Source organism: Gobius niger (genome assembly GCF_951799975.1).
Source record: "Gobius niger genome assembly, chromosome: 8".
In the NCBI taxonomy this organism is placed as follows: Eukaryota; Metazoa; Chordata; class Actinopteri; order Gobiiformes; family Gobiidae; genus Gobius; species Gobius niger.
The window spans coordinates 27,512,164-27,539,796 of record NC_136859.1 but is presented as its reverse complement, the minus strand read 5'-3'; the positions used below and the strand labels follow the sequence as shown (position 1 = coordinate 27,539,796).

The 27,633-nt window shown below is 42.1% G+C and overlaps 1 protein-coding gene and 1 long non-coding RNA gene across 3 annotated transcripts in view; one reads left to right on the top strand and one right to left on the bottom strand.

Moving 5' to 3' along the window:
* LOC306967092 overlaps positions 1 to 27,633 on the top strand; it is a 376,547-nt gene that overhangs the window by 261,240 nt on the left and 87,674 nt on the right. The window contains exon 2 of the long non-coding RNA XR_013793158.1: positions 12,328 to 12,465. This is a non-coding gene — a long non-coding RNA (uncharacterized lncRNA). The remainder of the gene's footprint in view (positions 1 to 12,327; positions 12,466 to 27,633) is intronic.
* The window catches only part of grik3 (glutamate ionotropic receptor kainate type subunit 3), a 202,168-nt gene continuing 195,861 nt past the window's right edge, over positions 21,327 to 27,633 (bottom strand). The window contains exons 14-16 of one of the 2 annotated variants that reach the window (XM_079561875.1): positions 26,888 to 27,113; positions 25,647 to 25,897; positions 21,327 to 22,238 (exon numbers count right to left, since the gene is read on the bottom strand). In XM_079561875.1, coding sequence (XP_079418001.1) covers positions 21,855 to 22,238; positions 25,647 to 25,897; positions 26,888 to 27,113 — 861 coding nt within the window. In that variant the 3' untranslated portion in view covers positions 21,327 to 21,854. The remainder of the gene's footprint in view (positions 22,239 to 25,646; positions 25,898 to 26,887; positions 27,114 to 27,633) is intronic. The other variant, XM_079561876.1, reaches the window with a different exon arrangement.

The following is a 27,633-nucleotide window of genomic DNA, read 5'->3' as shown; positions in this document are numbered from 1 at the left end:
TTCAGTAGGTATTCGCTTTCAAATGACGCATGGCACTGTTGCTCTGCAGTCGAGAAAAAGTCGAGCTTTTGGATTTGGGTAAAGCCGAACTGGAGAAAAATGCGCTCGGTTAAGGCGGATACACAGTAAACTTCCTCATTTCCTTCCGCAGCCTCTCTCCCAAATAAAACGGTAACTTCTTTATTTGGCCATCGATTTGTGACCATAACCAATATTTTTGTTTATGCTTCCACAAAGAGTTGTTTTTGGCATGTGGAAAAATCAATGGGGCTAGAGTTATCAAATCCACCTTGTGTTGGAAGGGAGTGCCAAAGGGGAGAGTGTGCGGTTGCAAAATCGATCCTGAGATATTGCCTTATTTAACCGGTGCCATAAATAGCCACATTATGATGTCAACTCTTGCTGAAGTTAGAGGGAGGACAAGGAGAGGTCAGATGTTCAGAGAGCCGCCTATTTACTGTATTATTCTCCATACTTTAATGACTTGCAAGAGGTACTATATTCTCCAAAAAGTGCTGTCTGTTAATCACACGGGCCCCGTCACACGCCGTATACGCTAATTAATGCATTGGCTAAATAGAGGAGACATTTGCGACAAGACACTGAAAATGAATCAATGGGGACGATTACGGGGAACACAAGCACTTTATAGAAATCAGTCCATCAGGAGGAGCAATGCATCATGGTCCGGAGGAGTGGCGGGGCTAAATGGAATCCATTAGGTAAATAAGTGTATAATCAAAGTGATTAATTGACAGATGTGGGGCATTAATACCGCCAAACCCGCAATGGTAAAATGCAATAATGGACTTCTGCAGTGACTGTCTGAGATTTATGTTTCCGCGTGACTCAGAGCGAGGACAAAAAACAATACGCTGGATTTAGTACAAACCCAGTCTGAACTGTGGTGGTGGTGGGGAAGGGGGGGGGGGGGGGGGGGGGGGGGATGAGGCATAACAATGGACTCCTCAAATGACAAGTGTGGGAAGGCTTTGTTAATGTGTATGGCAATGACGCTGACTTTCCCCCCAACAGCCGAAAACAAAGACTATTTTTATTATTGAAGCCCTGACCCCTCCCCTACAGACACGCCCCTTTGGCTTGTTTGCTAACCAGAGCTAATCCAATAGCAACAACAACAAAAAAGTCTGGGCACGTCCCATCTTCCGTAGCGGAGCAGATGACTACTTTCGAAAACCTGACGATGGAAAAACTCTTGTATGACTGAAGAGCTTGCACAAACATTTAGCAACCAAAGTTTCGGGAATGGCTCCCTACAGCTGGTGCACGGAGCGTAGACGACCGCCAAGAAACTAGGAGGATTCAACCAGACAGATCACACCAATCCCTGAATGTGCGAAAGGTACAGATAACTTCTTCATTAAAACTTCATTTTTTTCCTACATTAATAAAACTCCTGCGCAGGTCTATTTTGATTTGTTGTAATTGGTCCATATCTTTGAGCTAAAGCAGCATCTGCACTGTCTCCCCCCCCCCCCCCCCCCCCTCGTGTGCCCACAGTCCTGGCGCCACTTCAGAGAGGAGAAGATTTAGCGATCATTCATTCCCTATTCGCCAACGTTAAGGTCGGCTCAGGATCAGCTCCTGCTGTTCAGCACCTTGGACAGCGCCAATGTAGGATTAATACAAAAAGTCTTCGAGATCAGGGAAGAGTGCGGCTTTAATGTGTGACCGTCCTACAAGTTCACACCAGAGATAGATAGATAGATAGATAGATAGATAGATAGATAGATAGATAGATAGATAGATAGATAGATAGATAGATAGATAGATAGATAGATAGATAGATAGATAGATAGATAGATAGATAGATAGATAGATAGATAGATAGATAGATAGATAGATAGATAGATAGATAGATAGATAGATAGATAGATAGATAGATAGATAGATAGATAGATAGATAGATAGATAGATGAAATCCATCACAGCACTTGTCCCAAGTCCAAAAAGGAAAGAAGTGCTGAAAAACATTTTTGGCTGTTACTGAAGTATGATAATGAAAGATTGTAGGTGATAGTATAATTTCTCACTATTTCTTATGTTGTAGTAGTTCTTCTCTTTGACTAAATGATGAGTGCTGCCTGGTGCCTCTGAAGGTGCTATTTCCAGTGCTCTATATTCGGTGCTTTGTAGCCAGATGTGCGCGGAGCACCTGTGGCACAGTTGGAGACTCAGTGGGTGTAGTGGAATCTAGCGTTGCAAATCAAATCACTCCCCTCTTTAATTTTAAAGCAGTGCACTCTGGCATGGAGCGCCCGACAGCTCTATAATAGATGGCATCAGCTCCGGCACAGACCAACCTGCCTCTGCATAGTTGCACACTTTGCAAATAGTACTAACAAAATATAGGGCACATAAAACTTCACTGAGATGGCCCAGAAAGTGCATTTTTGACCGGAATTGCATTTCCGGAAGCATATTATTGAAGAGGTAAAACACCAAGATTACCTTTAGATTTATGCAGGCAGCTCATCGGCAGTGTTTATCACAGTTACACCGCTGCTGTTTGAGTCATAAACGCGGCTTCATTTTCATAGACCCAGCCAGTCACAGTGAGCGCTGGACTGGCAGAGAGCAGGTCTCTGCCAATACACCTGCTACTATCAGGCTGTGCAGAATAATATTTTGATTTGGGCACTCTACAGGTAAATTGTCATAGGATGCTCATAATATGGCACACTGACTCAGTGAGCAATATGAATGATGGAGTATAGCATGTAGGAAAACCATTAGAAGTAGTGTTTCATTCTCAATCTCTGATGTTGGGGGTAACATATTACAAAAATACGTTACTTTTTCAGTAATTTAGGAATATAACATACTGCAAACTACAGGAATATATAAGCCATTAGAAATTAAGTAGCTGAAGTTACACGTGCATTTAAATGACGAAAAAGGTCAAACTCCCCCCAAATAAAACGTAGCACCAAATCATGTTGAACGCTGGTATGTAAGATCTACAGTTGTGTGTAGCTAATGTTGTCAAAACAAACACCAGAGAATGAGGGAAAGTGAAGGAAAAGGAATTGTAATCTGACTGCACTTTTGTTCGGTGGCATTATTACTATTTTATATAGTATATACTTATGCTTTGCCAAAAGCAATTCAAAGTAGTGTACTTCAGCTACATTTTTGAAACAGTAATATGTAATACAAACATATTACATTTTAAAACTGTATTTATTAATGCACAATACATTACCATTTTAAAGTAGCTCTCCCAACAGTTGCCCTCTTTGTCTGACAAACCCTGATCATTTCAGCACTCAAATTGCTTTTGCATCAATACGATAATTAACGGTGACTGTTAGTTATGATACTCAGTGTTAATTTTGACAAGATATTTTAATTTAGTTTTAGTCTTGGTCTTTTGACGAAAATGTATTTTTAGTCTAGTTTAGTTAGACTAAATTTAGACAAATTTAGTCGACTTTGCATTTATAATATTCATTATAATCATATTTAATCAAGGTCCTGCTTCACAGAACAAAGCTCAGAGCTGTTCCTTTGGCAGTGGATTTCCATGATATGAGGCTCTTTCAGACTGTCAATAGAAGAGTTGGAGGATTTTATTGTCTTAACACTGCTGATACTAAACAGTATAATGTATAGATTATTTGGTGGCCCATTCTGTCCAAACCAACAAATCTTGCTACATGTATGTGTATGGCAGCCTATTGCTCTCCAAAATAAATAATAAAAAGACTATATGGACATCTCCAGAACTGGAAATGTGGAAGCTTTATGGGTCACCAATGACAGTCATAAACAATTGTCCGAATAACTGGTCGTCTTCATGAACTGCATTACAGTGGAAATTGTAGTGCTGTATGCGCATGTACTGTATTTATTTTTGTTACTTTGTGTTTTGTTTTATTTATTTTTTTGCTCAAAACATGAACAACAATACAATATTTCAGTTAGGTAGACATTCATCCATAAACCGGAGCAGTATTCCCCAGAAAGTCTCAGGGAGTTGGCTTCCAGACATGTTGTTACTGCCGAGCTGCACCTGTTTTATGTGCCCACTGTTTCTACTACATCCAACAACAGAGTCAGAGTGCTGTCAAACATACAGGGACGAGCGGTTCTTGTGCTCTCTGCGGAGCCTTTTTCTGAGAACCGCGAGAGCCATCCGAGTCCTGGGCGTCCCGCTGCAAATGTCACACAAACAGATGAGTTTGCCTGGTCTCCCACAGTGACATAGAGGGGAGGGTCAAGCGTGCACTGATGATGAAAGGCAACACAATGGCCCGTACAGCACGGCACAGAAGGCAGAGACTGATATGTTACAGAGAGGGGAAAAACATGGTTGACACGGCTACTGCACTCTCAGTTAGAGTTTACAATAAAGGTTTGTGTTTGAAGTGTACGTTCTTGTCTTAAAAGGAAAAAAACTTGTGATCCATTCTCCAATAAACTTTTAGGAGTGATCAAATCTGTGGACTTTCTCAATAATGGTGGTCAATAACACATAGAAAATGACTGCTACATTCCCAGCTACAACACGTCTCCTTATACATGCTGAGGGATGCTGACATGTTATGGAAAGTCAAGTCCTTATGGCAGATTTATGCTTGATGACTGGTGCAGTGCAGTAGAAGCAATTCATTTTGCATAGGCAGTTTTCCCCACAGTGCTGGTGCTGGGCACATTTGCATGCAGCAGATGAGATTGTATATGTACTCCATATTTCCATTTTATTTCACACATTTGGTCCAAGTACATGAATTCGCTATGAAGCAGTGCGGCATATTTAACTGTATCCTGCCACGGCTTGTGAAAAGATTCCTTTTAAAACAGGCTTTTTAAGTGATCATTGAGACTAAAACTGCGCTATATTGATCCCCCTCATTCTTTCTGCTTCCAGCCTTCCGGTTATACCTGTTGTCGGGTCACGGGGGCATCAGTGTACATGCCGTGGATCACTCAGAGCCCAAATCTACAGAATAACCTGATTAATGTTGTTTTTGTATTTAGTGGAATGGTCATATTCCAAGACAATGCCTTGATTTTTTTGCCATAAAGGAGGGTCTAGGTACAAGAATATTATCTAGCTACTGCCTGACCAAAAAGAAAAGTGTCTACCCGGATTTAACTAGCCGTGCAGATCTGGGGTTGTCAGATCTAGGTTCAGCAACACAGCAGGAACATTTTTTTTTCTCTGCCTGACATGAAACCAGAAATAACTTTAATTTTTTGTAGGTCAATTGGATTTTTTAAAATTATTTGTCAAATGCCAGAAGAATGAGAGATTGAGAGAGAAATGAGAGACATTTTTTAAATTACTTTTTACAAGGTCAGAAGTTTCCATACTCTAAGATTACTAGACCTTTAAACAGTTTGGCAAAGCCCAGGTGATGATTTCATAACCTTGGAAGCACAAGTCTGGTTCATCCTTGGGTGCAATTTCAAGACACTTGAAGATGCCAGGTACATTGGTTAAAACAATGATGGAAATGACCAGTCATCATACAGATCAGAAAGAAGGCGGGTTCTGTGTCCCACAGTTGAACGTTTGGTGGAAAAAGCCTGAGAACACCATCCCAACTCTGAAACATGGGGGTGGCAGCATCATGCTGTGGGGCTGACATCATGACGAAAGAACACAATGTGGAAATATTGGAGCAACATCTTAAGACATCAGCCTGGAAGTTAATGCTCGGGCGCAGATGGGTCTTACAAATGGACGATGACCCAAAGCAAACTCCCAAACTGGTTACAAAGTGGCTTAAGGAAAACAAAGTCAGTGTTTTGAAGTGGTCATCATGTCAAGCAGTGAGGAAAAAAATGCAAATGTGTCTTTTTATGAAGTGTAGCATATGGTTCCCGCTGTATGTGCCCAAAGAATGAGATCAGCGACTACCTGAACATCCTGACTGACCAGGTTATTCCATCAATGGATTTCTTCTTCCCTGATGACACAGGCATATTCCAAGATGACAATGCCAGGATTCAGTGTAAATACTGGAAACTGGCATAAGTAATGACTTACAGTATATGTGGTCTTTCGACAATCTAAAGCAGTGATTCTCAACTAGTGGGTTGCGACCCAAAATTGTGTTGTGGACTCTTCAGCCTTCAGTGGGTTCAAGCCTTTCCCAGAAAACACTTCTTTTAATATTTATGTACAGAATCACTACTTGCGTATGACTGTTCTCAATTCTCAACAATTTTTGATATATTTTACACAAAATCTTACAAGCCTTAGTTTTATTTGGGTCGCGGCTTGTCATCCCAGGGGTGATTCCTGATGCCACACCAGTTAAGAACCACTGGAAGTCTGAAAACGCATGCTATTTTCAGACAAGCTGTACTCCTGAAGAGGCTGATCCGTCCCATGACAGATCCTGTGCCTGTCTGTCACCTCTGCTGATGTCTTTATCCTCTCCTCTGCTTCTCACCTCTCCTCGCTGTAGGTCCTGCTGCATTTGTTCCCGCTCCCGATTCGCCCAAGAGTGGCATCCCTCTCCGCGTGTGACGTGTTTACCGTTGTTTTTTGAAGAGCTCATTTTTAACCAAACGCATCTCGGCGGACTATTCGACAGCACCCTGGGGAGTTAGGGTGCTCGCTTCTCAGTCACTGCCACAGCTGTCACGTCTAAATCTACCTCTCCAGCACCAATTAATGCCTGACGGTTAAGTCTGGCTGCCTGTTCCATGGTGTAGTACTCATTATTCCGGGGCCTGTTTGTTGGGTTGCGTAGCAGTCACTGGTGGCTGGAGCTCCACAGATGAGTCTCTCTCTCTCTCTCTCTCTCTCTCTCTCTCTCTCTCTCTCTCTCTCTCTCTCTCTCTCGGAGCAGCTGTTGCAGGTTATTGATGACCTCATTAGAATGCTGCCCGCGGCACGTCGGCTGACTTTGAAGGACTTCCCAAATGCAACGGCACCAACCGCAGAAAACGAAGACGCCGCCGCTCTCTCGGTGCCAAGTCGCAGCATCTCTTAACGTTTTTTTGCGCTCAAAGGGAAGGAAACGGCGGGGGGACGCAAAGCAGCGAGAGCAAAGAGAGGCTCTGGATTCACTCAACGCTCGGTTTTTAGAGAGTACAAGAAAGCTGCAGTTGTTGCCGAAAATAAAAACAGACAAGGCCCCGCCACATTATAAGCACTTGCTCTTTTATTCGAAAAAGGAAATGTTGACCAATTGGCACAGCGCCAACAGGGCTCAAGTGTGTCAAGGTAAAAAAGCACGAGGTGCGCTTTTTTGTTGTTCCACTAAATACTTTTGTACATCTTACCTGTGTTTTTGTGAGGCTCTGCGGATTTTTCACTGCAGAGAATGTCCTAGCTATGAAGGTTTTTTAAAAGCAAACAGCTAACATCCACTGAAGAGCTATTGACATTTGAGACCTATAAATGTTCTTCTTCTGAAACACTGAAGAAGCACCAAGAGCCCCCCACAGCTGCAGCACAATGACGGCGTGACAAGAGGCGCTGCAGGAAACAATAAAAGGGAAGATGGTGAAAGACTGTTGTGGAGCGGAGGGAGCTGCGCAGGAGGAAGAGGAAGGAGGAGGTGGAGCTGACCAGTGCAGGACACCACGCTCTGAAACAGGGACAAACCCAGGGGGCGGTGCACTGTTTCAGAGGAGACTGAAGGCAGTCAGACAGGTTTCCTCCAGGTGCTCTGGTTTCCCCGACCTCCAATAACATGCTGGTCATGTTGGTCCACAGTGGCAGAGCGGCTCAGGACTAAACCAACACCTGAACGCAATTTCGTTGTACAATTGTGGCCATACCGCCTTTGCTCTGCCCAATCCCCTCAGACCTCGGAAGCTAAGCAGGGAAGGGCCTGGTCTGTACTTGGATGGGAGACCGTTTGGGAACACCAGGAAGCCTGGGCGAATGTAGTGTGTGAGTGAGTGGTTGGTGATGGTTAGATTATTATTACTAATTGTACAATTACAAATACAGCACTTATTTACCTTACCTTATATCACTTTTTGTGTGTCCATCCATCTATCCATCCATTTTCTTCCACTTGTCCGTTGCCGGGTCGTGAGGGCAGCTGTTGGAGTTGCCCAAATCACATTGCACCAGCCCCTATGGCTCCTCCTGCTGGTGGTGGGTCCACATAAGGACGGCCTCATGGTTCTCAGGCCTGTTGGTCTCTCATAAGGGGCTTCTGAACCGCTCTTTGTCTGACCCATCACCTAGGACCTGTTTGCCCTGGGAGACCCTACCAGGGGCACGAAGACCCCGACAACAGAGCTCCCAGGATCATTCGGGTGCTCAAACCCCTCCACCATGTTAAGGTGGCGATTCCTGGAGGGGTTTTTGTGTGTCACTTACAAAATTCAAGCATGTTTGAAGCTAAATTTAGGAATAGCATTCATTTTTTTATACTAATCTCTCTGCCTCATGATGGCTCCAAAAATGTTTACTTTGTGGAATTTGCTTGTCTGTGTAGTGACAGTCAGTTCTGACTACAGCCACCAGCCAAAGACACCACATCAATATTTACACGTGTGAACAAATCGCAGGAAACAGAAATTATTTTGATCGAGATTATGGTAGAGAAGTAAATACTTGCTTCTTGTATTTTAACATACTCCCTTGAGTCAATATGTACACAATATACAGTTTCTGAATGGCTAATAAAAGAGAAAATATTGTAGTTAAAGGAGTTGTGAAAGATATTGCTGACCTGGAAAAGTCTGTTTTCATCCAAGAATAGTTTCAACGCATTATCCAAATAATAATGTGCACGATTATTTGGTATAATATAGTGCATAACCGCGGACTATTAACGCGTGATAGTTCCCACTCCCACTTCACAAGGCAAAACAAGATCCAAAAACAGCTGTGTATTGCCTAACTTGTGTAGTCATAAAACTATGGTCATATAATGCCCCATTACGTTCACTCTGGCTGCAGGTTCTGTCTTTATCTTTTATATCGGAGGCAGCAGCTTGCATTCTCAAAGCTTCATTGAGCTATAATGCATCGTAATTAAATATGACTTTACATGTGACCATAACCGTAAATACAGCCAACACAGTGACAGAATATGACATAATGGCACACATAAACGCTTATTTCCAGAGTCAACGTGAACAATTTACGGTTTGGGGGGGGAAGTTAAAACCTAGTCATAAATCTAGAGCGATTTTAATGATGTTCCCAGCTCTTACTTTGTTTACTCTGATGTTTTAGATTCTCACTGCCTTCATATTCTAAATGTCTTCAGTTTTTTCGCAAAAAATCAGAGGTGATGTTGTTTCCAAGAGTTCGGTTACTCCCCTCCATTTGGGACATTCACCCTCAATATCAAATCACTCCCTCCTTTCCCTCCGCTTTGAGGGTTTACAAAAGAAAACTCTGTGGACAAGTTCGCTCTGCTCTGCCGTGTGACCTCAAATAATCCCTTTAGACGGAATCCAACTTTTTTTCCCCAATGGAATACGAGACAACTTTACCTAAACCTAAGATTTAGCTGTTAGTACGGTGGTGACCGTGCATGCGAATGACCATAGCATCTGTTCCCTGAAATAACCACCTGAGTTAACAAAGCGCCCATCCATCGACGCCCAAAAAACCGTTGGAGTTTCCCCCCGTCTCCTGACTGACCGTTTGCTTTCGACGGTAACGGAGTCTAGCCACTGCTTCCCCCCATGCGGATGACAAGGGGAGTCTTGTCCTCTCGGGGTGAGCGACGGTTTGTATGTCTAACGTTCGGTTGGATGATAGAGTATGGGAGATGCAGGGAAGAGGTGACTCTGTGGCTGGGATTCTGCAGGCTGCTGAAAATTGGCCTTCACAGCCCATAAACCGTGTCCTGCCTGACCAGACACTTCAGCGTCTCCCCCCCCCCCCCCAGGACAGGCCGTATAACCTCCGCTTATATAAGAGCGGGGGGAATGGAGAGTTTGTCTTTCACATCTCAAGCGCACGCTCGTAAATCTGCGGAGAAACAATGGAAGGGGAAAATCAAAATAGATAGAAATCCTTTTGCGCACTCATTTTTGTGTGTGTGTGTGTTCTATTTCAAACATTGTGGGCGTGATTGCTGGCGCATGCTGTGACTGGAGATGTGTGAACGTTTAATTCAATTCCTTTTTGTAGGTGCCCATTATCACAACAGCCTCACAGGGCTCGCAGATTGGAACAAACGGAACAGTTTGAAAGCGAAGAATGAGGCAGATACCAAACAATGAGGAAGAGACGTTGAAGTAAAGAAGCAGATGGATAATTGGCCCAGGATGTTGTGCGCCAAACACCACGTTGCTTCAAGACAGCTGGATCAAAGGTGAGGACCTCTTGGGGTAGGAGTCGAGAGGTCATGGGCACATAGTAAAGTGTCTTGCCCAGGGACACAGCGTGGTGTCCGGCTTGTTTCATTCAATATATACCAAAGCAATTCACACAAAACCAGTCGTCTTTCTTCTGTGTTCCAGTGTTAACATAAAGTAAACTTCGGCGCAAGTTTTTTTTTCTTTCCAAAATACGAGCCTTGATATCCAGGAGGGCATTTTTTAAGTTTGAAGTTTATCAAAACATCTGATGGTGAACTTAGCCTCCTGCTGGAGCAGAACCTCTCCCGGTTCAGGGCAACTTCAAACAGACTATGAAAGGCACCTGGGAGCACCAGCACCAGCAGTATCTTCAGGTAACGGTGTTTTTCTTTTTTTTTTGCGTTTTTTTTTAACTTAGAGATCAAACATTGCAAAAAAATTCAGCAATCCAAAAAATGGGTAGATGGACTCGGTGACACATTGACTTCAAGACGATTTACATCAGACTGGATCAATACTGCATTACAGACAGTTAAAGGAACAAAGATAAACCAGATAGAATGTTCTAGTCTCAGTTTCTGCATTGAATGATTGTTTGGTATTTATATGACCAACACCTTTGGGTTGCTCCTCTCTCATCATCCCTCTGAAAACAATGCACATGGCTGATCTGTGGCTTCTGCAGGCAGTTATTCTCCTACTTACACATCAAATGGTTTCTGGTACTTCAGAGTTTTGCATGGGAACGAGTGAGGAACATATCAACAAGGAGGGGTGACTACTTAGCACAGCAGCTAACAGCTCAAAGCTAACGGAGACATGAAAAAATCATTTGCACTCACACATATTATCCCCATATGTCCCAGATCTACTGCATAGTGTGCACCTCAGTCATTCAAAGTAAAGTGAAGCAGATTGATAGGTCCTTACTACTCCAGCGTTCTCCCACCGTCCTGTAATGATGATCCGTGTGACTCTTGATTTTCAATTTTCTATCACTTTATCCCCAAACAACTTTCAGAGGCACCTAGAAATCGAAAGCAACTCAAATGTAAATGTGGTATCATTTACTTTCAAATTTGCTCTATTTTTTCTTCTTATTTTTTCAAGGCAGAATGATAAATGCATCTGATGGAACTTGAAAACTGCCATCCATTTTGAGAGCCAAGCTTAGAAAGAAAAAAAATAAATCTCTGAATAGCTTTGATTGAGATGCTGCCTGTTTCTGGTTGATGTAGTGGAGCTTTTCGGCGCTGCTGATGAGGACTGCTCTTCATTCCCCACCTGAGAATGCTATTTTATATAGAGCCAACAAAAAAAAATGGCTTTCACTCGGCCCGGTATTTATATTCATGAAAAGCCTCGATTGCCGCCGTTTATCAGGGTCAGATGCACAGAAAGAGAAATTCCACCGGGGGCACTGCCTTTATCTGTGATTTCACCTACAGTCAAACGGATAATTCAACATGATAGTGTAGAGATGAAGCTGTGATACTATTATCTCTGTGATTCTATTAAAACAGATCTGGCATAAACAATGGATGTATATTTTTCATCAGTTTGACACTGGGCCATATGGTGTCTCTCTGTACAAACATGATACATGCGATGCCGGGCTCATTACAGAAGCTGAATATGCATGGGCTTCCCCTCTGTGGCCTGTCTCCTCTAGCAGGGCGATGTACCGCAATTACACACTCATTTACTGTTCATTATTTTTAATGTTATTACAGTGGACAGAGCAGCAGACCTTCTATAAAGCATGGGTTTTGTTTGCATTTCTCTAACAGGGAGCCATTAAACTCTCAAATCGTATAACTTTGGCTCAGTTGGACAGCATTCTGAAGGACCTGGAAATGCGATAATCCTGACTCAAACACCATTTTATCATTCTGGTGTTGTCTGCTTTGCTGTTTCTTTGTTTTACAATTGTGTATGAGATGCCTTGGCCTCTTGCCTCTTGATCAGGATTCCCTTGAAAAGAAAAAGACATATACGGATTTCAATGGGACTATCCTGATTAAGTAAAGGTAAACAATTAAGCTAATAATAACATAAATAGAGAACAAATTAAAGTGATAGTCTGTAAGTTTGCAAAGTGAGGAGTGATCGGGTGAAATGTGAAGGTAAACTCCTCCCCTCTTGGACCAGAAAGCCCTTCTTAGTTTGCAAAATGAGGAGAGCAGGAACAGAATTTTGAAAGTAGGCGATCAAGCTTCTCCCCCTCCCTCCTGATTGGACCTGACAGGCTGGTTCACAGGAAAAGCTCATCTCATTTGTCAACGCGGGAGGATACTAGACTGTGATTAGCTGCAGAAATCCGGGATGGAGGGACTTTACATATAATAATTTAGGTGTATTTGTACTTTCTTTACATCAAAATGCAAAACCAGGTGGTCGATTTTGCACATTTAAAAAAAATTGTAAAACATTTAGACTTTCAGACTATCACTTTAAAGTCTTTTTCAGTGAGAAAACAGTAGTTGATTGTTCCACAGTTGTTAAAGTTCAATCACTTTGCAAATTCAATCACTTTGTAGCTTCCCAGCTGTGCTGTGACCCGCCTCCACCCCTTCACCGCCTCTTCCATCCACGGCGTCACCCTGCCTTCCATCCACGGCGTCACCCTGCTACATCCTTCACCGGTCTCCCATACCACCTGATCGCCAAAAATATATATGTGTCAAAAAATCTTTCCAACCACTGCTTTATTCTCTGTTTGAGTCTATCCAGGTTGAATTTCTAATACAGTGTCAATTTAGACAATGCAAAGAAATAATATTACTAATAATAGAGAAAAAAAACCTCTAGTTTGTGCCTGCACCACATTTCTCCCTGCTTTTTGGCTTTAACCTCTTAACTCCCGCCATTACCAAGTGCATTCTCTCCAGTTCAGCTTTACCCAAATCATTTTTTTTTACAGCCTATAGGCCAGAGTAATGCCTCATTTGAAAGCTAAGACCTACATAACTGATGTAGAGGGATCTTTTTTCCTCACGTTGTTGCCGCGTCACTTATAAAAAAAAAATGTTTTCCCTTTTTTGTTGCTTTGTTGTCACTTTTCCGTTACTCTTTTGTGGCTTTTTTGTTTCTTTGTTGTTATTGTCACTTTTTGGTTGTGTTTTTTGGTGTGGCTTTTTCTTCCTCGTTTTCGTCTCAATTTTGACGCTATTCTGACACTTTTTTCAAGGAGCTTTAAAGAGACTAGATGCAAGTTGGTCGTTTTTATACTCACTACTGCCACCTCAGGTCATATTCGTAAGTGCAGGTCCTATATTAAGCACGTGACGGCGCTTCGGACTCGAATCAACACCTTTTTGAGTGACAGTGCAGGAGGTTAGAGGCAGTTGTGGTGAATATGTCTGGGCTCATTCTACACATTAGGACATGGCTGGAACATGGGGGGGGGATGAAAATACATTTTTAAACTCTGTATAGTCTCCTTAAGATTTGAGTAAAGCCAAACTGGAGAAACTGCGCTCGGTAAAAAGGCGAGGGCTAAGAGGTTAAACATTAATTAATCTTTTCAGCCCTAAAGATTTTGATAAACAAGACAGACTGAAAATAGCAGTTCCATAAATGGTTGTGTTATTGGTGGGCTTTGGAGATAGCTTTGGCGCAAGTTGGCAGCCATGTTTCCATTCATTCATCCATCCAGACAGAAAGAAGAGACGACGGCGGAGTCTCGATACATGCCAGGCCACTGCTTCAACCACTTGGGTGCCAGGAAGCTGAACTCTCCCCTTTCCTGCCCCTTATTAGACACATATTTATACATATCACTATTGTTTTACTTTTAGGATTGCATACAAAACGAAAAACAAGAAAGGGTTTTAGAATAACGCCATTTTGATTCTCAATATGTGCTTTATACACGGTGACGCTAACTGAACTGAAAGGACCAGGGACCGCATTTTGAAAAAACGCTGGCGTATACAATAGGGATGCACCGATACCACTTTTTCTAAAACCGATACGAGTACGAGTACTTGGATTTAAGTACTCGCCGATACCGAATACCGATAAGAGTACAAGGCATTTTCTTCAACCTTCTTACTTTTTCCACAGCAGATTGGTTTGTAATTAGTTAATTTACTCGTGTACATTTCCTTAAACAAAGTAGGCGACACATTTAAGAGCAGTTATATTAGAATTGTGCTGATGCCATTTATTTATTTATTTTATTTTCATTAAAAAATTTTTTTTTTTTTTGCACTGTCCATCATAGACAGAAAAGCCCATGTCCAAAAGCTCCTCAATGCCTGTGCTTTATTCATTTATGTATTTTTATTTAACAATAGTATTGAGATGGTTATTTAAATGGTCTCTCTCGTGTGTTTGTAGCAACTTAGCGAGTAGCTACAGCGTTTTCATTGTTCTTTTCGCTCAATATGGACATGCTGTATCTCTTTATTTTGGATTTTCTGAGGACTTTTTAGTTGCTGGGTTAGTTTTTCAGCTGAATAAACCCCTGGGCTTAAAACGGCGTCAGAATGGCCAAAACCACTAGCCGCGAGTTAGCAACGTTAGCCTGTATGTTGTAAACACTGCAGACGCTGCAGCACTAACAACATTTAGCTCTGGTTAAATCCAGCTCAGACTCTGATTTAGAGAGCGCAGTCTGTAATAAAGTCAGATCTATGTGAAATATTGTATTTACACTAAAAGAATTCTCCAGTTTGTTGCTATTTTCTCTCCTCAGCTGAGAGGTGCGCTGAGAGGTGCGCCTCGTAGGTGCGCTGGCCGCACGTCAAATGGTATCGGTTTCTGGTATCGGGACCTCATGAATGAGTACGAGTATGAGTACAAGCATGTGGTATCGGCCTGATACCCGATACTGGTATCGGTGCATCCCTAGTATACAATTTGGGACATTTAGCTCTGATACACAGGACGCTCTATAAACCAAACCCCTACGACATACGGCGTCCAGTCAAGTGCGATATGAAAAGATTAACCTTGCAGGCGCTCAGATGGCATATGAGGTTAAAAAAAAAAAAGGAGCGGAGGGAAACCCCAGGCTATACGGCGTCGGGGGAAGCAGCAGGCGCATAACGAGCCGTGGGCAGGGGCCTCACTCCTAATGGGAAGATTTATTATCTCTCGCTATCAATTAATCCCCGCGGACAGACCGGGGCCAGCAGGAGTGCACCAGGACTATGTAAAAGACCGACACGGAGCCAATGCAGCCGCCGCTTTGGGGCCAAATGAAAAAAAAAAAAAAAAAAAAAGATGACGGCGGTGAGGATAGGGAAGGGGCGAGCCAAGGAGAATGAGGCAATGATGTGCAGATAATACCAATTTCAAAGATTAACGGATAGCGATGGGGGAAAGAACAGAGCGCGATAGAGGTACTTGGATTGGAACAAATAATGAAGGTAGAAATTGGATGATAAAATGAGGATGAGATGTCGATGGGATCACAGGCATAAATCTGAATTTGGAAGATCCGCACAGCACTATGAACCGCTATGGGCTTTTAATGTGGTCTTTAATGGCAGGAAATATACCGGTTAAGTGTAATAGCGAGACCAATAAGCGGAAGTAGGTCAATGTTTTTAAGTTTTTAATTTTAAGGCATGCATCTTTTTTTTGGTCAAGGCATTAACAAAGTGGCTAAATACAACCGTGGCAAAGAGAGGTCTGTTGGAGGGCAGGACACGGGGATGATTGAGAGACTTGTGTTTGATTTAATGTTAATGTTCTTCAGTCTAATGTGGAGTGGACCATAAACAATTTATCCTGAGTGCTTGTACTTTGTCAAGTTGGGACTAGTCACTGAAATGCAATGACATCAGGGTATTTATTCCCAGACTTACCACGGAGATGTCAATGTCCTGCTTTCGCAAAGTACGTTTTACATCAACAACAACACACTTTTAAATATATTATGGATTTTACTTTGGTGCGCCATTAAGGGGGAGGTTAAAGCCAGCCTTATAGGAAAATTAGATCTCTGCAATTGACTGTTGAGTAATGCCTACAGGGATCTTTCTCCTTTTTCTTAAAAGAGGATGCTAGAGTTGCAGTGATATGGCAATATCTGTGCAATCACATTGAAGATATATACTGCCCTTATGTCCACAAATTAAACTGATATGGAAATACAGTCCCGATCAAAAGACCAGTCAAAAAATGGCAAGGAATTCACATTTTGCATGGTTGAATCTAAACAAGATTCCGAGTAGAACTTCAATAGGCGACAAGTAGAAAAGAGAGTATGACAAATGTGTGAACCTTTTATTGAAAACAACAATTAAAGTTAAATAGGCAGTTTTGCAGCTGAGTGCGGGTGACATTTTTTGGGGTCTTCCACTTGACTTTTTTGTTCCATAACCCTCAAGATCTTCAAGACATTCAAAATGACGCTGTGAGAGGCCCTGCTTATGGACTTTCAAAACAACATTTTTTTTGGCCTTTGCTATCAGGACCTCTTGATCGTGTGAATACCAGACAGAAAATGAAACAGAATCCAAATTTCAAAGGCCAAAAGCCTCTTTCTGTTTCATTGATGTTTTCAATAGAGGCTTCAGTCAATTGTTTTTGTCTCTCTCCCATTTCTTGTTGTTGCATATTGAAGTTCTACTTTGAACTTGTATAAATCCAACCATGCAAAATGTGATTTTTTGCCATTTTTCAACAGGTCTTAATATTTTGATTGGGAATGTAGTGAAGCTTAAATCGCCGACTGGACTGATTTTGGTAGAGGACGCTTTGCTTATCTTCACAGAAGCTTCTTCTTTGCTCTTGTGGTCAGAAAACGTGATTACTAGATCCGAGCTAGAGAGGTCTTTAATAAGACTAAGGCCCCATCATATCCTAGGAGGAAGGAACAAGACTGACAGCACCCACCTACTTGCTCCGAAGTTGAGCATTCAGAAACTCATAATGGATGTATTCAAACAACTAGACTTAAATTTAAAAGAGATGCTAATGTTTCTCTACCCACCGAGTGTGTGTGTTGAAATCACTCCCACAACTACAGTATATCTGATGGACGAGGCAGTTACCAAAACCAGCCTTAAGGAAGCTTCCGATAGGGAGTGAAAGTCTCTTTTCGATTTTGTTAGAAGTTTGCCATCCTTTATATATTCCAGTGACAGCAGTCCATCTTTCACATGTGCCCTCTTCTTAACCTCAAAAAGCTCCACTACCACTTTAAAGAACAACCTAAAGCCACACACTGACCCCTCCACCACGGCTGCTCTCTATATGATGTTTCAGACTCTGGGCGTTTCCCCCTCTCTCCACTCTCTCTCTGACAGCACATGCTCAGACCAGCGTTCTCTCTCTCCTCTGCGTGTTGACCTTGGCCGCTCCGTCAGAGGGTGATGTTCCGCTCCACACCGCTGGGCTCTGCATCATTGACCCGCTGGGGGGCGGATGAACACCGGACACATGCCATGCCCGTGTCTGCAGACCCACTGGGCCAAGGAGACGCATGCGGGCAGGGGTATGAGCTGATGCGAGGGCCAATGTGAGCTGAACCTTATTATAGGCAGTGTCATCATCTCGCCAAAACTACATTCCCCACAGAAAAAAAGTGCCCGGGCTAGCCGGCTGTAAAGGATGCGGCTGAATAAAAACGGGTCTGTTTGGCAGATACGCATGAAAAAGATGCCGAGGCAAACGTGTGTAATGTTTTTTTCCAAAAAGCAAATGACATTGAGTGTTTGTTGGGAAAGTTGCATCAGGAGAACTAAAGGCTGATGCTCCAAGTTACTACAAGTTGGTGGATGTGTCAAATCTAGTGCAGTGGTTCTCAAGCAACGGACGATGGGACAAACAACGATTGCCAGCGATTGACTAATCAAAAAACGGACTTGAATAAAGCAAAAGTCAATGCAGCTTTATAATAGAAGTGGTACGATGATGTAATATGGGCTGTACAGTATACACAGTGTCCCCACGTGATCTCTTCCTGCTCAATAAGATCAGTGTTGTACTTCCTGTCCCCCATGTTTTACATTCACGATCAGGATTTGGTAAAGGACAATGAGTCACCGCACAACAAAAAAAAAACATCATGTTGGCTTTGAATCCTGCCTCAAAGGAAACGCCAGTGGTCGTAAGGTAGGAGCTTTTATCTTGTGAGCTATCGGCTAGTTAAATAATTACAATATAACATTTAAACAGCTCAATGAAATCTTAACTACTAACAGGTGGATTCCCTTATGTGCAGGCTCGTTCAAAACTTTGCACAGATTCTTATTTTATGTTTGTTATGAACAAGCAGGTTTCCCCCCCACTGAAGTTGTAATGTTTTTAACCTGCTCTAGTCACATCCTCACTTTTACTCTCTGTCCTTGAGTCATTGCTTCATGGGACCCTGCTCATCGAGAATGTAAGAGATAGGGGAGAGGAAGAACAGCGCCGATGCTACTGTCCAGGTGGAAATCACGTGGGGTCACCGTGCATAGCCCATTGGCAACACTTTTCTTTTTGCCCAGATTGTGAATTATGTTTTATTCTATACTTTGAACACTGCATCTTCATAACAAAATCATGTGGAGATGCATGAAAGCAAACACTACTCTGACATTATATAATCTTTTGTTTTGTTTTCATGAGATCCTTTAAATTTGAACTTGAATGTGCTTTATCTGGTGGTACTATCAAACAATGTCTTCAGCTCACACTAATAATGAAAAGGCATGTGTTGCTCAACTGTTTAACAAAAAGAGACTGCAAATACGTTGTTTGTGTTTTTTTATTTAAAAGTTCATATAACCCATACAGCAAACTGTACAATTGAATTATTCACAGTGTGTTAAAAAGAAAATATTTCAGTAGGTCTTCTATAATATTTTGACTTTCCCCATGAGTTACTCTGGTGTTGGTTATTCTAACGTTCTCTTAACACATACATTTACTAGGAAAACAAAGTTGTTTTTCTTTTTTTTTATACAAAACCTTACAAAAACTATATTCATAGAAATTCTGCATGTCCACAAAGAAAACCCTGGTTGGCACCAAAGTATGTGTCATTTTGTTTGAGAGGGTTCCTGCCAAATAATAGAAGCTGAAAATCAAAGGTTTCCATAAAAGTTTGTGATTGCAGAAACTCAAAGTCAAAGCACAGACTGCTAATGGAACACAGGTTATGTAGCTTACATTGTTGCATTACTTTTCTCTCACGATTCATACAGTTTTGTGTAAAATGACATTATTATTCACATTAATTTGTAAAAAAGATGTATATATTCAAGAACAAAATGGACAGAACCGGCCAATCGTAAACCCTGTCTTAACACCACCACGTTCCTATTTCCATGAAGAGTGTTCCTGTACCTTCCATGTTACAGAAGTGGCACTGCCTGCATGAGGAGCTACAGAACAAAGAAGGGTACATCAGGTCCTAACTGGCCTCACCGAGTCCAGTTTTATGAGATAAACCCTCTTTACGGGACAGGCCCCTCAGTACAAGGGGAAGCTCAGGACGTCCTGTTCACGTCACCTTGTAAAATATAAGAGGCATCTTCAAAGCAGATTTACATACTCAGTCCCACCTGGCGATACTAGTCCAATATACCATTTATCATAATGCATCTCCATAAAAGAACAGACAAGGTCCAGGCGCCAAACTGGGTAAAGTGAGGAAGTACAGGTTAAAGTGACCTTTCTAAGAAATAAATAGCTCTATTTAAATGTGAACAGAATTTATTTATAACGGTATAAATTTAGCAAAATACATTTTCTCCCACTGCTCTTATCTACAGACTCTACTTTTCCGAAGGGTTTCATAAACAATTATACACTCTACTGAACCAATGCTAAATTTTACAGACTGGTGTTTCAATGAGTTACACATAGTTCCAATATTATTCTGTTTATATGTGAAGCCTCATAGAGGTTTTCTCTTCATTATCTGTGACAGCAGCTCCGCAACGGCACCATGTTTTTTTGTCAAGCATCACAAGGACACAAAATCACCCGCTGCCCTGTTGTCAGTGTGGCAGCAGTTTTCCCCTGTATCTTCACCAATCAGACCATAATCAACCTGGTGTGCGTTTCACTGTGGAGGGACATGAGCACACAAAAGACCAGCATGGAGGTGTTAGATGCACACACAACTGAGATAACAGTCCTTCCACTTGCTCACATCTGTGATCTATAGAACACAAAGGCATGTATTGAATCGCCCGTACACATAAAGGCCTCAGGAGGACTTGTTCCATTGTCACTGCTTCCCGACAGTGCATTAGTAATAACTTTGGACTTGTTTGTCTAGCCTAAGCTGTATACAGGCATTCTCTATGGAAACAATTTGTCATTATTGTCAGTTTGATCAATAATTGTATCGGGAATAGTGGAGACATCGTCGGCCTTAAAGTGCATATGACAGGTTTTAATCCTTTTGAAAATGTGACTTATTTAGTTACTTTCATTTGACTTTTTAAGCTACTGACAGGAAGGGACATAAATAGAGGTAAAGTTCCAAAGCGGTTTGACTCACTCATTTCCCATTGACATAGATATAGACGCCATCTCTGGAACTTTCTATGATTACTCTCTACAAAGACATGGAGAGAAGCAAAGTAGTTAAACAGCCCATAATTACATAAATAATAGAGAACGCTAAGATGATGCTTCATGTTAGCATGCCAACGCTAGCTATGACTGCCGGTTTTTCGCTTCTACTGAACAATCTGCTGTGAAATAAACATCCATATGAACCAGATTTAGACTTGACTTCATTTGTGTGTGGTATTTAAGTTTATATTCCGACAGAAAACGGCTAAAAAGAGTGAAAAATGGTGTTTCCCCAAAACATCTCGGTGAGGCCACGCCCCCTTGCCTGACACGATGCCGACTGTATCTACGACATGGTCGGTACGGCAACAGTTAAAAATCGTTTGCCTCTATCCATGTCACTTCCTGTCGGTGTTCAAAAAGGAAGTGAAAGTATAAACTTCACAAAAATGGTCAAACTCAAGAAAGCTGGGTGAAAACATTTAAAAAAAAACTTAAATATAATTGTGTTAACTATGTTTTTGCACAAATTGTGTCTAATGTGTCACACGCACTTTAAGTTTCCAAATGGGCAAGTCTATGTCATATACTGCGCTGTAAGAGCTTCGTTATTGCACTCTAAATAATTTCACACCGGATAAATGAGCAGTACTCCATGTGTTGTAAGATTGTGATCTTTGGCAATAAGTATTAAACGAATCAAAATGAACACCCTTATTTTACATATACTGTACTTTTAGTGAGAAAATGGTTTGTGTTAGTTGATTGGTCTGATACAAGTTTCTGATAGCTTATTATGTGACCAACTCTCTATTGGTTTCCTTCAACACTACAGCACAGACTGAACATAATGTGGCCCTGTGAACCATTCCTCGAATCCGTGGAGTGCCTTCGACTTTTTGAGGTAACATCATGAGCTGTCAAAGGCCATTTAGGAGAAAGAAGTGTGTTGGCGTATCCTTATCGCTGCTGCTCCGTTGTACATTTGGTGATTTCTGTCCATTATTGCCATTTCTTTTCCCCTTTCCGAGTCCGTAATGTTTTTTCCGCAAACCAGGCCTTTGTGTCTTTTTCCCTTTTTGTTTCAGTTTTTTGGTGTCTTACCGTGGTGAACAATGTCATACCTGCGTGGCGGACGCCGCCATCTTGAGCGTGCCGTGCTTGGTTAGCGTCCCTACGTCACTGTGGTTGATGGTTGAGTATCTGGAGATGCCGTCGATGCCATTGTCCCGAGCCTCGGGGTAAGCGCCCGACGCGTTGCTCAGGAGGCCCTTGGTTTGGGAGCACGAGCGGAGCGTCATGGAAAAACTGGAGTCATCCCAGTGCTGCAGGTGCTCAAGTGGTCCTTTCCCGGGAGGCGACGGTGGTTGTAGGCGTGCATGTTGATCACCGCGTCGCTCTTCATCACGGGAGGGGGGGGCGGCAGCGGGGGGCGGTGCTTCAGGCGCCTCTCGCAGGTGAACGACAGTCTGATCTCGTCCACCATGGCGCTGCACAAAGACCTCTGGGCCAAAAGGGAGCGGAGGGGCGGGGGAGGAGAGGGCAGCGAGGGGGGAGAGAGAGAACAGGGATGGGGGTAAATGCCTTAGATTTATAATAAACTGGGAGGTTTTTACAAAAGACGTAAATACACATTATATTCAAAAAAAGATAAGCTGGACACAGACTCGGGTTGCAGGATTCTTAACAATATTGTGAAACTTGTCTTGTAATTAAGGTGATTGCAATTAGACTAGCAATAGGATTTTATTTTATTGTTTTAAGGTGCATGATGCAACTTTTTATGCAAAGAAAGAAAAATGATAATATGTATTTGACCATTCGGTGACCCAGTGGATGTTTGGGTGGTTAGCATAGCGCCTGATGGCCTGGAGGACACTCAAGGATATTTTTTTTTTGTAGGTTTTCACCCCTGATTGAACCGTCTCCATGGTTACATTATAGCCTGGCTAGCACCAGCCAAAATATTACTGGTATTGTGATATTTAGTCTGGGAAGTATGTCGAATTCATCATTGTCATGCCGTCCCTCCCCATTCTGTGATTTGACCCTAAATCCATGCAAAGATTTCGGCCATGGTCTCCAGACTGCTGAGCGGGTCAAAATGATTCGAGCGTGCAAGCAGCATGGGTATTCCCAGGCTAGGTTACATATGCGTTACATTCCGAAAACCTACCAGAAATCCTAAAAAACCTGAAATAAAATGTATTCTGAAGCATCATCGGAGCCACCGGGATGGAAAGTAATTGCGCTAAAAGCTAACCATCCATGCAGCCACTGGGTCACTGAAAGGTCAAGTATGTATTACTATTACTATTACGTATCAACTTTTTTTCTTTCTCCATAAAAAAGTTGCATAGTGCACCTTTAATTCATGATTCAGTTTATGATGCACATTTTAAACAATAACATTTTAGAGAAGACTGCGAGATGAACACTGAATTAAGACAATAATCACATGCATTTGAGAAGATGTTTGCAAGTTTTACACCTAATAAATCCCAGTTAAGACCCATGTCATTGTTTTGTTAATTTTCAACACAAAAATTGTAGTCTTTGTGAATAATTGTGCAGCCATAGACCGGGCCGTTCAGGGTTGGAGAGGCGGCGTCCAAATCTTTTTCAAAATCACTAAACCCTCAGTCGCTTTGTTAATCATTCTGTGCCTGTTGATAATCTAAATGCAAATATGTTGCTATGTAAATAATGATAATAAACGACTTCATCTGAAAGACGTCATGCATCTTCAGGTAAAGGAAAAAGATTTGCCACTGTTCCACTTTTCTCCTCAAAAGTGCTCTGGTTTTAGAGTGCCTTTCATTGATTTGTACTTTCCAAGACTTGTCTTAGTTTGTGCGCTGCATGCGTATTTCTGAAGCACATTTCGCTTGTAGAACATGACTAACACAGTCGGCGCATATGCCAGAATTTAGATGCACATGAACTGCCCTGTAACCTCTCACCTTATAAATGAACTGCACCATGAAGCAACAGTTAATTCTGTGCCTTCACCAATGACTAATATAAAAAAATATATATTCCCTCTGCTCCAGTTTGCAATTACGCCCCTAAAAATAGATAAATAAATATGGTGGTGTTAAGGCCAAGCACTCTGAAGATTAGCCAAAGGCGTCCACAAATCCCTTTAGAAGCAGCTTGAACTCCAAGCCATGACTTGTGCGCACATATGTCTCAGGGGCTAAGTATCATGCCAAAGTTGACATGGATAAGTGGTATTTGGCTGAATAACAGTCAAGCGCGCTAATACAGTGGGTGTAATTAAATCACGGCCTTGTTATTGCTGCTTTAATCCGTATTACAAATGCTCCGTAACCTTATCCCAGCTAATATGTTGTTCTAGTTTATTCTGTTTACGTGAACCCATTTGTACAGTGATTTTGTGTGTAATCAGCTACATTCCACCTTTATGGAGTATTATGGTGATAAGATTTACAGGAAAAAACAACAACACATTTTTAGCAACCATTCAGAGTCCAAACCATATTCATTGCTCTTTCATGTGATCCAGAGACACATGCCTTTTAAACTGTCTACTTATTATAAACGTGACTTGTATCCAGTCTCCTGTGCTGACGGGGACACAGTGTGGCATGCAGAGTGACATGGGTTTACAGATCTGTTTGAAGAAGAAGTGAACAGATCTGTAAACACGACGCGCAGAAGACCTGGCATGGTTGCGAGAAGCCAACTACATTTACAACCGCATAGTTTTAAGAAGAAAGAGAACAAGTGAGAGCCTTGTTTTCCTTTACGCTCCCGTTTGCTCGAAGGCATTTAGGACCACATACGGAAGTGGCCTCTTGGGGGAAAAAAAAGAAAGAAAATTGATATGCATTGTTTAGAATGTCATGAGAAGAATTGGAAATGGATCACTTTGGGCCGCAGTCTGAATGTAGCCTTAGAGTCAGTTATATAAAGTGTCCAATCAGAATCACAAGAGGTTTTATTGCCATTGCCAGTGAAGGTACAATCACAAACAAGGATTTATTTTCCCGGTGCAATTGTGCAATGATAAGTCGATAAGCATAAGGAATGAAAAAAAATAGGATACAAATGAACATACCAAATATGTAAACACAATGTACATGTCAAGACAAACTGCGGCGTGAATGGTGGATTTAAACAATTTACGAAAGGAGAAAAATGTGAGGTGAATGCCAAACAAAATAGAAATGCAAATGTCAAGTAGCAGGTTATTTAGTGTTGATGAGTCTGATGATACAGTGGAAAAAGCTGTTCCTGTGGCGCAGGGATGGATGGAGCGTAACTTCTTGCCCGCTTGTCTTTATTAAATGTGCATGTCATCCAAAAGGAAACCCAACATGGCTTTATTATAAGCTTGTAAGGGTGCATGCACTTGTTCATGACCATCTAGCGCAGGGACGTCCAAACGTTTTTCTTGGAGCACTAAGGGCCACAGATCACCTGAGTGTATTTAGAGGAGGTTTAAATGACCACCCCTTCATTTCTGCTTGGAACCTTAAAGGTGCATTATGCAACTTATTATGTGGGAAAAAAGTGGAGATTTGACCTTGTAGTGACCCAGCGGCGGTATGAGTGGTCAGTATGACGTCTTTACTTTCAATCACAGTGGTCTCTAGTATCAATTGTTTGGATGGTTTTCACTGCTGACGGGCCCTCTCACCAGAAAACCTACCAAACAATTGATCCTGGAGCCTTCTGGAGACCACTGTGATCGAAAGTAAAGGCGCCATGCTGACCACTCATGCAGCCGCTGGGTAACTCTAACATAGTAGAATCATATGCTTTTCATGGCTTTTTATTTGAATATATGACTTCTACTTTTCCTATCGCCTGATTCTCTTTTGAACCTTGAATCGCACTCGACTGAACTGCCCGCCTGCCGTGCAATCTGTGGGGACATATACCTGCTCGCGCTCCGCCGTCTTCCTCAGCTTGTAGATGAATTCTGCGATGGCCACAAAGACCGACAGCACCAGCCCCGATGCCAGAACGATGAATATGCCACCCAGGTTCTGGATCCCCATGGGGCCCGTCTCTCTGCGCTCCTCGTCCAGGCAGCCGCTCCCACTCCACCACTTCTCCTTCAGCATGTGTAGGCGCCCGTCCTCTAAGATGTTCAGAATGGCTATGGAGATTTTGTCCCTGTACGGCGAGCCTGGAAGAGATGAGCTCCGCTTTAGTGTGGCAGGAAAGCCAGCTGGAGACTGTGATAATAAGGTTCATAAACACATTGTGGCATGCTGTTGGACGGCTGGGGAAGATTTTATGTCTTGCTGAATTTTCCATTGCTGCACTATTTTATATTGCATTTGCAGAAACATGGGGATGTCATTATATTGTACTATTAAATGAAAACCATAACATTTGATGTTATTCTAGGATTTGTGCTTTATTGCCCAGCGGTGTACAGTATATTGATAAGAGTTACATCTGCAAACATAATCACTTCCCACAAACGTAATGGCAATTTTCCAATGCAAATGTAACATGAAATATTTTCCTGGCGCTATTGTAGAATCGCTCATTCACACCATTCCTGGAGGTTGACCGGTCAATTCCTAAGTACCTTTGCACACTGTGTCCAAGGGCGAGAAACTTTGAATGTACAAATGTATTATAAATGAGACCGTGGTTGGTGGTGGACTACTTTGAGGAAGACTTTTTCTTATTAAAACATCTTGAGTGTGATATTCTTTTTGTGTGATTGTTTTTCTATATAACTTCAAAACATATTCCCCCCGTCTTTAGCCAAGGCTGTGGCCATGACTGTCTCTCAGAAAGGAAATGACACGAAACAAAAACTAGTTGCTCAATGTGGTTTTCAGCATTTCAGCAACATTAATGTTGGTTAAAGATTAGCACTGGTTTATTCAGCCTGAACCTGAAGACTTGATATATCAGCATTAGCATAAACACAAACGGGGGTGTGAAATGACCTCCATTGACATTAAATTTGTATCCAGATTTGCTATATTGATGGTTGAGGCCAAAGCTTGTGGTATCAAAGAAAAATTCTATCAGCTAATACCAAAGGCACAAAAGTGAGAGTGTGAAAGTGGAGCCCCCTAATCCCTTCCTTTATTTTTGTTCCTTTATCATAGATATCTCATTGTCTATATTCCTCCCGGTCATCGTGAGCACTTACCGAGCGGTGTGCCGATGCCGTAGCCCTTGCTGTCGAAGAGCCCTCCCACCTGCGTCAGGTTACAGTTCCTCCGTGTGATGTAATCAATGGTGGTGGACTCCATGATGAGGGCATAGTCCGACTTGAGCACCCTCTGCACTCCGTCCTCAATAGACTTCACTAGCGACGTGCTCGGCCTGCTGCTCATGAAAGCCCACATCTTCTCAAAAGTGGATACCTTCGATTTCTGCAAAGAAAGCAGAGAGACGCCTTTCAAGCTCCGTTCTTTGAACATCCTTTGGACAAGCTCCTTTTTGCTGGGGGTGTGGAAAAAGAAGTTGAAATACATATTCAATGGCTGGAGCTTCACAAAATACCCTTTCAGGTGTTATGGCCCAAGGTGCTAAAAGTGCTAACCATAGAAACATGCTAGTCTCCAGGGCCCACAAAGGATGGTGCATTAGAACAAGAATATCTTCAACAGCATTTTACATCCAAGGTAAAAAGAAGATATTGTCAGTGATTAGATAGGAGATGTTTTCACAAAAAATACAATGGATTATCTGGTTATAATAGCTGCAACAGCATATCAGTGCTTTGAGGTAGAAGCCCAACAATACATTAATATGCTTAAGTCAATATACATCACAATACAGAGTACACTACAACTTAAATATGTCCTATTATGTCTATTACTGACTCTTAAGAGAGTGTTAGTAACTATGTTCAAATGATTCAAAAGGTATATATTGGATAGATTTGTTTTC